Source organism: Elgaria multicarinata, chromosome 6 (assembly GCF_023053635.1).
Source record: "Elgaria multicarinata webbii isolate HBS135686 ecotype San Diego chromosome 6, rElgMul1.1.pri, whole genome shotgun sequence".
Taxonomy (NCBI): Eukaryota; Metazoa; Chordata; class Lepidosauria; order Squamata; family Anguidae; genus Elgaria; species Elgaria multicarinata.
In genome coordinates, this window is record NC_086176.1 from 33626672 (window position 1) to 33639731 (window position 13060).

General features: G+C 38.3%; 1 protein-coding gene across 5 annotated transcripts in view; it reads left to right on the plus strand.

Annotated features, from left to right (window-relative positions):
• The window catches only part of ELAVL2 (ELAV like RNA binding protein 2), a 136318-nt gene that overhangs the window by 67048 nt on the left and 56210 nt on the right, over window positions 1-13060 (plus strand). For 4 of the 5 annotated variants that reach the window (XM_063129210.1, XM_063129209.1, XM_063129211.1 and 1 more), the window contains exons 2-3: window positions 2199-2289; window positions 4466-4709. In XM_063129210.1, the coding sequence (XP_062985280.1) occupies window positions 2218-2289; window positions 4466-4709 (316 nt within the window). In that variant the 5' untranslated portion in view covers window positions 2199-2217. The remainder of the gene's footprint in view (window positions 1-2198; window positions 2290-4465; window positions 4710-13060) is intronic. The other variant, XM_063129213.1, reaches the window with a different exon arrangement.

Sequence of the window (13060 nt, forward strand, 5' to 3'; positions counted from 1 at the left end):
CCAAGGATATTATTTATGTTATTATGAATAGGTTAGTCTAGCAGAGCTAGACAGCACCTGATATGTAATTTAGATGGCTTTGTGAAGGATATCTAATGACACATCTTCTAAAACGCAAATGATTCAACTATATTTCTTTTCTACCCATCACCGCTAAAGATGTGAGGGCTCAGAAAAAATGGGGTAGAATGTCCCCCCACCCTTTTTCTAAGGACCTTTTAAAAAAGTGTGTGTGTGTGGGGAATTATTTAGGATTTTTTTTAGAATTGTGAATGAAATGTTAAGACCTGGCATTGATTCATCCAGAATGATACCTAAAAATTACATGAAGGATGATTTTTATGTAAAACTAGAAATGTAAAATTTCTGGAAATTTTGAAGCCATGGGGGAAAAATGTTTAATCTTCTCTGTAAGATACTATTTCTTCTATTCCTTATTAAAATGATTGAACTAGTCTATCCCTTACTGTTAGACATTTAGGGATACACCAGATCATGCTCATTTTCCCAATGTGTGATTAGAAGCACATATGATAATTTGTGAACATAATTTGCATTCTTGAAAGTTTGGATTCTGTTCTATATACCCACCCCCACCCCAGCCTCTGCCACTGAAAAAATTGCAACGGCACTGCCTCAGGTTTCCCTTCCTAGTAACTAGCAAGCTAACTCCTTTCTTATATCTGGTAGGAGATAGGATTTGTGTTTAGGTGAGCATGTGTATATGCATAAACATGCACGTTTATATGTGTATATGCATAAACATGCACGTGCAGCTTCCTGAGGAGTTAGATATGGCCCTTGGGGCCAAAAATATTTTGTACCTCTGTTCTATAGAGACCTGTATTTCTGAGCTTGTTCTGGTTAGATTCTGTAGCCGTCAATGTATGTAGTAGTAAAACACATGTGAGAGGAACACTGTAGATTATCACATGCCAACAGTGTGGGCTAACCTACCCTTTAAAAAATAAAAGCCCTTACTGCTGCAGTTTGTAATAAACTTCCCAATTAGACGTCACTCTTAGGGAATGCTGTCATGCCTACAAAACCTTTAGCCACAGCTGCCAAAACAAATTTTCTATATCTAAAATAAACTCAGTAGCCTGGTTCCTTTCCCTTTGGTATGGGATTGACACCACCACTGGAGACAACTTTTCAAAATAAACAAAAATTATGATGATTATTAAGGGAATTTATTTATGAAAGAGACTAAAATTATCACTCTTCTAATAATAGGTTGAGATTTCTTAAAGGTTCTTACATTAAATATGCTTGGATACCATGCCCAATAGGTATGAGACTCTTCCACAACTAAATTCTCAATAGCTTTTCTTCAGACCAGATTTCCGTAAACTCTACCCCAACCAATTCCTTAAGAACAGGAACATATACTGTACTCCAATCTTCGTCTGACTCCAATTCGTCCTGCTTCTTCTGGCTTTTAGGATGATTCAGATTTCTGGGAATACTTCCTGAAGTTCCTTCTGGTCAGACATAAAATTAGAAACCGAAAATGTAATGTGTGGTTTGCTCATAAAATTATTGTTTGTATTAATTTTTTAAAATATAGTTTATTCAGACAATAATTACACATTTACTAAAAGAGCTTATTTTAAAATGTCTCTATTGTAATGGTAATCCATGTTACACATAAAATATATTACAATCCATGAGCTACTATTGATTTTTTGATCTAGAAAGTGCAATACAAAAATAAATCTTGCATATTTTTCAATGTTCTCTCAAATGTCTGTTTTTTTCTCTATGTCCCCCCACCCACCCCAAAAAAGAAGTCATTCCCACCCCCACCCCCCATGGCTTCAAAATTTCTGGAAGTTTAACATTTCTAGTCTCCCCCCCACCCCAATGATCTCAACATCTAATTTTGTTTTCTTGTGATACAGTTCTTGAAGTCAAGTGTTGATATATATTCGTTTAAGATAGGTTTAAGGCTAGATGCGAAGGAACTAGCTTGTACCACCTTTTAAATCAGGCTTCTCAAAAGTGTTTTAATTCATGCAAGAAGAACATGTTAAATGAATTTGAAAAGATTAGATTGGAATTGCCTGAAATTCTATTAAGCCATACTGCATGGACGTGCTGGGAATATAAATGCAATTACTGTAAATTTGTACAAACTGATTTGTTGCATTATCTTGCTAATCTAACATACGGTACTTTTTGTGTCCATATTGCAGACGGCAACTCCAAACTAACATGGCAGTCAGACTGTGTGATGTGGCTTCTCTGCTTAGAAGTGGTTCGTGGGCAGCAGAGCCTTGGACCGGGGTCTGTGGGATTTTTCTTAAATTCTGTAGGCTATTTTTAACATGTTAACAGTAGTGCTGAGGCCATACCAAACACTTTAAATTGTATTCAGATTAATTATGTACACCTCCTTCTATGTTTTGGTGTAGGAAATTAGACTGTATCCCTAGTTTGGGGCAGGATTCAGGGCATCCTCTTAACTTGTAAATATACATGTGTCTTCATCTAATACCACCTAACTTTCTTCACAGTAACTTGGGTTATCTGTTTGCTCTAATACAATATATATATTGCTCTAATACAATACAATATATATATTATTTTTTAAAATAGCAGAGCTTATATTAAAGCTGTTTTGGTATGGTCTGAATGCTGAATAACAATACCTTTGGAAGATTTATATCGTGTATTTTTTTGGTTACTGATGAAATTAGAGAATTCCATTCAAATCATAAATTACTTGGCCAGAAAAAAAGTAAAAATCAGGAGTGATTGAACAACATGATGTGCATCAGGTGAACAGCCCTTATCAATGGGCTAGGAACTATTTGTTAAAATATAGGATATTATTGCTTTATTTGGAACAGCAGATGGTCCTGCAGCTGAGACACTGCAATTTCCGAATGTATAAACTACCACAGCTGTTCATTGAGACTGTTGGTTTAGGATTTCATTCTTGCCATCTAAGCATAAAAATAAATATGCAGATATGTGAAGATGGTTAGTTACCCTTAAAAATAAAATAAAAATAAAATACTTAAAACATATCTTTAGAAAGTTTCAGTCTGAATACAGTGCTGTGACCCACCAGTTCTGCCAGATATAGTAGGAACATTTGAATATGGATCTGCTTAAATCGTTCATGGCCAGCTTGTGCATGAACAATTTAGTTTTGTTTTGAAGTTGTAAGAGAAGTTTAATGTGTAAGCATATATTGGATTAATTGAAAGGATCGCTCTTTAAAAGACTTGTATCTCTTAAAATAAATATTGAAGGGGCTTTCTCTTTTTTCTGGAACCCAGTCATCTCCTGGGTAATCATCCGGAGTAATATTTATAATATACCAGTACCGACTTACTCGTATTTTCATCAAGATACTTTGTCAAACTTCCAAAGATTGTACACATGACTTGCCAAAAGGCCAGTTGCTGATTTTGAGGCTGACTTCTTTGAGTTAGAATAGAGAGCATTTTTATTGGCACAGTATGGTGCATTAAACTAATTCTTGATCTGGATTGTGTTGTACTGACAGATTTGATTAAAGTTTAGATTCTCAGGTTCTTACATGGAAGCTATCACAGATAGTGTATAGGCATTGCATTCTTCAGTAACCAACCACTGTCATGTAGTAGCAGAGTGGAAATTGGAATTTCTGCATTTCGAAATGGGCCTTTGTTTAAAATAGCGAAGTCTTTTGCTCAGATGTTTCAAATGAGCATATCCAATTCTCCTGACAGATAATCCTTTAGATTAGTTCAATTTAACTAGATGTGCAGATTTGGATGCACTACTTTGGGGACATTGGGAGGAATAATAAATCTCAAAGTAGGTGCATAGTAATTGGTGATAAAGCTTTTTCTACCTTAGAATCAGTAGCAAAGAAGGGCTCACATGGTCATAGCAGCATTTCTGTACTTAATCCTTATCAATTGCAAAGTTTTGAAACAGAAAATTGTACGTTTCCAGCAATATGAACAATGTGGCCAAACCTCTTCAGTACTGGAAAAGTAACCAAAATAGTACATTGTTTTAATAATGCATTTTCATGTAGTCCATTGTTGATTGTCGCTTTCAATTGCCACCTCTAAATATGACATCAGTTGATCCATTCTGAGGCTTTATCTGAATCCAGCAATTACACCGTTAAATCCTAAGATTTACTGAAATATCTTCGCCTTAGCAAAGAAAAATATTTCTAACTGTTTCTATCAGCAAAATCTCCTGGGATCCCCCACCCACCCAGTCCCTCAACCTTGCCTTGGAAAATCTTTCAGTTGAACCATTTGTAGCTTTAAATGTTCTAAATAGTTTTTTATTGCTAGAGAATTAAAACTGTTTTGTTTTTATTGTAGAACCATAATTGCAGCCCTGACAATTGGGCACTCTTGCATAGTGACAAAGCTTTACATTCTTGGTTAGAATCACTAATAGATTCTGAAATATGAATTCTGACAGTTCCCATTTTCTCTGTTTTTAGCAGGTAATTGCTGCCATGGAAACACAACTGTCTAATGGGCCAACTTGCAATAACACAGCCAATGGTCCTACTACCATAAACAACAACTGCTCATCACCAGTTGATTCTGGGAACACAGAAGACAGCAAAACCAATTTAATAGTCAACTATCTTCCTCAGAATATGACACAAGAAGAGCTCAAAAGTCTGTTTGGGAGCATTGGTGAGATTGAATCCTGCAAACTTGTAAGAGACAAAATAACAGGTACGTGAGCACCAGGGATTTCCATATGCACGTAGGACATGGATGTTACTATTTAAACAGTTTGAATAGCATTATTTGTGAATGACGGAATAAAAGTATGGTGTTCATTTGGAAGATGGATTAGCGTTTATCCAATCTGTAATGTGAGAAATAAAAGGTTTAACAAGGTCTTCAAATAATAGCTTGAGGAGCTGTTTTTGTAAAAGAATATTTAATTGCAAAGACAGCACACCCATTCATCTGTCTTCTCCTAAGAATTGTTGATTTTTACAGAGGAAAATAAAATCTCAGCAGATTCTAAAGCTCTGCCTACTTAGAATCACAGAATAGTAGAGTTGGAAGGGGCCTAAAAGACCATCGAGTCCAACCCCCTGCTCAATGCAGGAATCCACCCTAAAGTTACCTGACAGATGGTTGTCCAGCTGCCTCTTGAATGCCTCTGGTGTTGGAGAGCCTAGGTAACTGGTTCTATTGTCGCACTGCTCTAACAGTCAGGAAGTTTTACCTGATGTCCAGCCAGAATCTGACTTCCTGTAACTTGAGCCCTTTATTCCATGTCCTTCACTCTGGGATGATTGAGAAGAGACCTTGGACCTCCTCTGTGTGACAACCTTTTAAGTATTTAAAGAGTACTATCATATCTCCCCTCAAATCTTCTCTTCTCCAGGCTAAACATGCCCAGTTGTTTCAGTCTCTCTTCAAAGGGCTTTGTTTTCAGACCCCTGGTTGTTGTTGTTGTTGTTGCTGCTGTTGCTGCTGTTGCTGTTATTTATTTATTTATTTATATCCTGTCTCTCCCAAAACTGGGACTCAAGGCGGCTTTACAAAATTAAAACATGTACAATTAAAACAAATAGAGATCTACAACAAATAAAACAGTAATTAAACAAGCTACAATATTAAAACATTTTAAAGCATTTTAAATCTGAATATTTTTTAAAAACCCAGTATATAAACAGTGCATAATCAGAGGTCCAGACTACTCCCCAAAGGCCATCTGGAACAAAAATGTTTTAGGCTGCCTCTGGAAACACACCAGGTAGGAAGCCAGTCTAGCTTCCCTGGGAGGGAAACTGGGGGTGAATGAAAAATATATAATTGTGAGGTTGTCCTCTATCTCTGCTGGTATCATCTTGAGATACACATTACATTTGGTGACCAAAAAGATCAAACAGTATCCTTACACTGCAATCCTATACATGTCTACTTAGAAGTACGTTACACTGAATTCAGTGGCTTTTATTCCCAGAAAAGTTGCCATAGGGTTGCAGCCATAGAAACTTTTAAAATTTGCTGTAGCATCTCTTCCTCATTTGTTGCAAAGTGAAGATCACAAAGCTGACGCTGCAGAGGTGAAGAGAATTTTACTTAAAAAAATAGAAAGGACAATCGAGTATAATAAAATACATTTCTTAAACACTTGCATAATGAAATGGAATTTAGGTATATAGAGTATTGAAACTGTTTTCATATGCACATGGCAGATGGGTGTAAAGGAATATTAAGGACAAGGATTAATTGCTGTTTGATAAGCCACCTGTAAGCTTTTAAGTGTTTTCTGCACATAGGGCTAGAGAATTCATGTGAACTGCACAATGGGAAGGCAGAAATTCACAGATCCCAATCTTAAATATAGTATATTCCATATTTCAAAGCATTGAATCCAGGCTCTGGGTTTCCATTTGTTTGTGGGTCACCCATTGTTCTAAAGCCTCTGAGGATCTTCATTTTTTTTTACTGTTTTTAGAAACCCTGCATTAGGCTAGCAAGAGAGACTATATCCCTCTTGACTCAGTTTCAAAGTTCTGCATTTGCATTAACTTCTTGGTAGCTTTTAAGTATTATATTTCACCTTGTCCTCATTCATCACCCTGTTGCCATATTGACCCTTGGATCTTGGCAACACTCTTGAGCTTTTATTGAATTTATTTATTTATACCCCACTTTTCTACCAAAAAATGGCACACAAGGTGGCTTATAAAACAATGTAAAATAACAAAACAATTTAAATACAATAAAAATATTACCATTACAAAATAAAAACAATCACCTGATCCACAGACCCATTTACAGGCCAAAGGTCTTTTCCTGCTATTGGAATATTGGAAACCAGGTAGAAATCATCCAACACTGTGTGGTTCAGTGAGAGTCTGGTCTTACCGCCACCTCCTTTAGGCAAAACCTTGCTGTAAAGTGGTGTTTACAACTGCCCTTACCCACTCCGCCATCCCGCACAGCTGCTTGCATAAACCAGGAAGGGCAAGGCTCCATCGCACAAGTTATAGGCCTCACTTCTCCAAGGATTCTGTCCTCATCCTCGAGGTGTACAGTTTGAAAAGTGTCCATTGTAATTGACAAGCAGTAGTTAAAGTTACATCCTCCGGACCGGTATCAACTCTGATACCCAAGTTGGCACATATCTGATCGATTTTATCTGCAAAGTGTCACACAAATTGATCACAGCAGACTATCGAGTGGTCCACGTCTTCTTTTTTCAGACCAAAGCATAACAGCCCTCTGAACACCCGAAAAAGCTCAAATGGGCAGCTCTGAGCAAACGCAATGATCGTGTCGAAGTATGATTACTTTGCTACCCTCATTACCATGGAATGGGCTTTCAAATGACCTGTACCCTGTGTTTGATTAGATTCATTCCAGTTTCCACTAATGTCAATGTCCCACTCATTTCATCACCTGCAGTACCCTAAAAAAACAGTGGGCTTGTTAGGATCCACTCCATGAGAGAGAATGCTTGAGCGATTGTGTCCACCACCCATGCCATTTCTCCATTCCAGAGATCAACCAGGGTTTCAACATCATCACCTGCCAAGGTGACAGGAAAATCCCTAAGAGCTATCAGAAAGCCAACCAGATCCGTCAGTCTCTTGCAGAGGCTCTGAGGTCCAGCAAGTCTAAAGTCCACCATGACAATGGAACTATAGAAAGTTCCTCCACCCTATCATACAATCCCACATAGAAAATCAGATCCAAAGTGTGTCATGCTGAATGAGTGGGACCATATACTTGGAGGCCGTGAAGTCCTGAGCCACTCCTGACAAGGCGGCCATAGCATGTTTGTTGTAGTGGAGACTACAGCACCAAACCCATGACCACCTCAGTTAGCTCAGGAAGGGAGACTGTTCTAGCAGGGCTGGGTGGTACACCAACAGAATCTTTATTTTGTCCTGAACACACACCTTCTGGTACACACACTCAAAACTAGAAGACTGTGGCATGGGGCACCCAGGGAGACTGTCGCCAGAGCTACTGAGGCTCTCTGATATGGACAACAGATTGGGAGCAACCAACACCCTCTTGCATTTCCCCCTCCCACTATGACTCAGCTGGCCCCCACCACCACATCTCCTTCTGCCTTCCACCATACCTCTCCACCTCTGTCCCTTATTAAAACACAGCTCTCCTGCCAACAGGCAGTACTTGTAGGTCTAATAATGCTATTTATACATGAGAAGGCAGATATACACACAATCCCTTGCATCTTCCCCTTGGTCCATCAGACTAGATGACCCTTGCCCTCTTTCACCTCCAAAGTGGCTCCCCCAAAAGGGTGACGCCCTTTAATGCTGGCCCCACTGGCCACCTCCAAGCTACCCGCTTTTTATGCACCTGCCACAGAAAGCTGAGGCAAGCTTTTCCAGGGTGGCATAAGGTCTGTTGGAGAGTGTGCAAGTCTAGGGGTGTAGTCCTGCAAAGAAGCAGTTGTTCTCTGGCCCCAGAAATCTCTGTGGAGTAGCTGCAGATAGAAGTTGGGGAAGCAGGATGGTAAAACTCACTTACAGTATGCTTAGGCCAACCAACAACTGAAAGTGTACAGAAATGGTGGAGTTTGCTTAGTCATCATACAAACTGCGCTGGCACGGAACATAGCTATATACTCATAATCTCAATTTGAATAAAGAGAATCTTAAAAGTTCATTAGATAGCCATCCAGGTTGAGTACGCCTGCGGACATTACAAATATTTATTTATTTATTTATTACACTTATATACCGCTCCCATAGCCAGGGCTCTCTGGGCGGTTTACAGAATATAATATATTCTAACAATGAACTGATTTCAAGTTTGGTGGCATCCCTAATTATGTACGGTTTTTATAAACCTGTGTTAATATTCTTTTTATTTAAACTTATTTAAACTTTTTTTTTTGGTTTAAAATCTTCTTGTCTAACACTAATCCACAAGTCTTCTCCGCCTCATTTATTTCCTGGGTTATTTTATACCTGAATGTATTCATACAAAGGAGCCCTTTCAGTATCTTATAATAACAGGCTTTTTTATTACATCTATCTAGACACTGAACAATTCTGTATACTACCTGTTTCAAAATGGTTTAGTTTATAATAGTAGTAAATGAATACCTTGTGTCAGGCCTTACAACTGCAATTAATGTTTAGTGTACTTTTTCAACTTTGCACAGTGCTGCTTGTTTGTTCCCAAAACAATGCTTTGAAGTAGGTCTCAATTTCTCCTGTGTTTTGTTTTGTTAAACTGATAAGGATCTAAGGTTGTAATCCTATCAGTATATCTTTGGGAAGTAGTCCTCTTAAACTCATTAGGACTAACTTTTGTGACTTGCCTCAGACAAATAGTGAGTCTGTGGTAAAGCTACGGCTTAAATTTAAATTGTTCACTTCCAAGACCTGACACTCATTGCACTGGACTGTTTATTTATTTGGTACATTTATATCCCACCTTATTTCCTCATGCAAAAAACCCAAGGTGGCTTTACATGGTGGTTCTCCTCTTCATTTTGTCCTCAGAACATACTTGTGAGGTAGGTTAGGCTGAGAGTCACCCAGTGAGATTCATGGCCAAATGACCTAGACTAGAACCTTGGACTAGAACTTGAATCTCCCAAGTCCCAGTCCAACATGCTAATCACTATACCACAGTGGCTCCCAGATAGTTTTATCAAAATAGGGTAAATTATTTGACAACCATATATTATTTCTTTTCATTTATCTGTTTAACTATTTGCATATCGTTACAGTTAGGAGAAATAGCCATATTTTGATGAACAAGACAAGTCATAATTCTCATATTGTAACTGCAGTCTTCAGTATATACTTGTTGAAATGACCTGTGCTTAGAAGTGCTGGAAAGACGGGCAGTCTGAATCCACTCTTAGTGTTCCCTAAGGGGAACCACTAGTATTTATTTATTTATTTTATTACATTGTTATACCACCCAATAGCCAAAGCTCTCTGAGTCCATTTTTAGTCATCCATTGCGATTATGCCTTCTTTGTGTTCAAATATACACCAGGTTTGGGCAAAATATGGCCTGGCTCTTGCAGTGCTATAGTGCTGACCCCCATGCCTTCTCTGTAATATTGATACTCTATGCCCTGTGTAATGAGTGATGAAACTTGATTCTGATGGTAGTTCTTTTATCGAATCTTTATGGACTGAATAGACACGTTCATTAACATACATTATAAAACTTTACTTGTATGTCATTTGTTAGTTGATGTAATTTGGATGAGCTCCTGTGGCATTGAGATTTCTTGTATTTTGCTGTAATTCAAGCACATAAAGTATGAAATAAACTGCTCACATTATGCTACTTAACCTCTCATACTTTTATGAAGTGAGCTTGGGTAAACTAGGAAAACAGACATTGTGATAAAGAATAGAACCTGGCCCTTAATTCACTTTATCTTGAACCTACTTCTAAGTTGGTAAACGTGTGTCTAGTATCCCTTTTAGAACTTTGGCGTTACATTGACTACTTTCCAGTTGTCAAATACAGAGGCTTATTTTAGAGATAAGTTACATACTTTTGTTAGAAGAACAGGAATTTCAAATTTGAGTACTTCAAGAACTCTTGGATGGGTGCCGTCTTCACCTGTTGATTTGTTACTTTTTAATTTGCTGATAAGGCCTAAAACTCATCCCTTGCCATTACTGTTTGCCTCAGTTCTTCAGACATCCTTCCTGAAAATATCAATTCAGCCATGGATATCTTCCCTACATCTACAGCAGTGAAGACCAGGTGCAAAGAATTAACGTTTCCTGCAGTCATTTTGGCCTCCTATAGCAGGGGTGGCCAGAAGAAATATCTCCAGATGCTTTGGACTTTAAATCCAAGGGGTAGTCCTATGGTTTGGAACCTAGCATTCCACTGTCGCATTCCACCAGCTCTTTGTCAATTCCTAAATGGTACATTGTGCTGTGGAGTAGGAACTATGGCATATGAAGCCCCTTAGGTAAAGCAGAAAGGTAAGTAGAAAGTAGAGCTCCAGGTATTTTAAACTTAAAACTCCCAGCATTCCTGACCATTGCCCACGGTTGCTAGGGCATCTGAGAGTAGAAGACCTAAACAATTGGGGATCTGCCTTCTGTCCACCCCTGTCCTATAGCACACATTTTAACTCTTTTATCTGTCCAGCTGTCTCTCTAGCCAATATTTTTCTGGGTTTTTTATTGTTGGCCTTAATGGGTTTAATATGTTCTTCTTGTTGTTGGCCATGTCGTGGGTGTGCCCACAACAGGCCTTAATGTGTTTATTGTTGTATTTCTGTCGCTTACTGTCTGGTTGCATTTCTTTGTCAGCCTTTGTATTCCACCTACTTCCCCTTGGGAAGTCCTCCATTTTCTGAAGGAAGCTTTGTTGTCTCTTAACTGCTTCCTTTATACTGTGTGTTAACCGTTAACCACACTGGTGTTTTCTGATCTGTGTTACACGTTGTAGCTGAGCTTATATTATTGTGGTTTTGAATAACCCTCAAGTGTTCTGGAGAGATTTGACCTTCTTGTCTCCCCCTCTCAACTTTCTTTATGCCCATCCCCTCATTTTGACAAGTTTCCTCTTTTGAAGTCAGATGTCGCTATGTTGGAATTCCTTGGGAGTTGTTTCTGTATATGTTGAATGTGTTAGCAGTTTTATCAGTGTTCCAGACACTTCTTTTTAGCTCCTTGCACATCTTTTCAACTTGGTCTTGCCTGTTCGTCTCTGGCTGTAGTGAGTTGTGTGTTTTGGGGAATATTTTCTAATGAAATGGGACACCTCTGCTGAGTCCAAGATTTTTAGTTCATTCCAAACTTCATTTAAAACACTCAAACCTCATCTGCAAGAGAATTCATGGCTCAACTCTAAACTTAAAAACTTTCTAAACACAGTACATGATTGATGGCAAATCACATTAATATTAATCAGGGATCAAAATATCCGCCTTCAATCAAGAAAATGTTGACAGCTCTTCAAGGAATAATTGGTTTAATTTTTTTGGTAAAAAACCCCCACAACTTTATTAGTTAGAAGAAAAGTGGAAAAGTTTTTTTAATTGGCTTGGTACTTCTTTTGTTTTTCATAACTAAAATCAGTATATTTAGTGAATGTCTTCCTGTTCTCCAAAATATTTTTAAATGCTGCCAGGAATTAAATTCTGCCAGACATTTTTGTGATTAATTTGTGTTACATTATAATGAGAATATGTAGGCAATATATATGGTGTTTTCCTTACTTTTTGCTTTCCCATAGAATATGAAGCTCCAATTCAACTAGATTTTTGGCAGAAACTCAATTTGTTTATAGCTTCAAATTTATGTTAATACTATAACAGTTTTTTTAAAAAAAAAAATTCTGCTGAACTTCGGGGCATGAGTTGTGCAAGTACATTTTTTTGTTACTCATTCTTTTTCTAATTTATCAATTTTGGTTGGCCCTTGACCTTTAGTTTCGTCACCAGACTACACATGGTGGCATAGATCCATGATTTGAAATGCTGGATTTACAATGCAAAAGAGGCACATGGGTGGGAAATGTTCCCCGTGTCCAGCACTTCTTCCCTATAGACCTATTCCATAGCTGGTGTCATACCTCCTGAGTCTGAGTCTAGCAGTTGCCAGTGCAAGAGGGTTCCGGTCAACACAAACACATATCAGGCAAAAGTCAAGGTCTTATCAGTCCAGGTTGTAGGCAACAAGGCTTCAAGGCAACACAGCAGACAAGGAACAGGCATAAAGAGTCAGAGTTCAGTCTTGAAGTACTTGCATCAGGACTCCAACAAGGAAACAGTCCAGACTCAAGGCAAGGGAAGTTGGATTCAGGAAGTTCTGGTCGATGTGGTTACCAGCCACTTCCTCAGACTTACACTGCTGTTTCTATGCGGAGGCTGTGAGAGCTACATCCAAGCCTCAGCAGTGAGATATTAATAACTGCAGGTCTTCCTTGTGATCAAACCTCCTGTGCGCAAGTAGACCATTGTTCACCATCCACCTCCAGCAATAGTTCCTGGTTCTTCCAACAGGTTCATGATAGCTTGGCTGATTTCTGTTGAAAAATTACTGGGGAAAATGTCCTTGGGCATGGACAGCAGGGGGGGAATG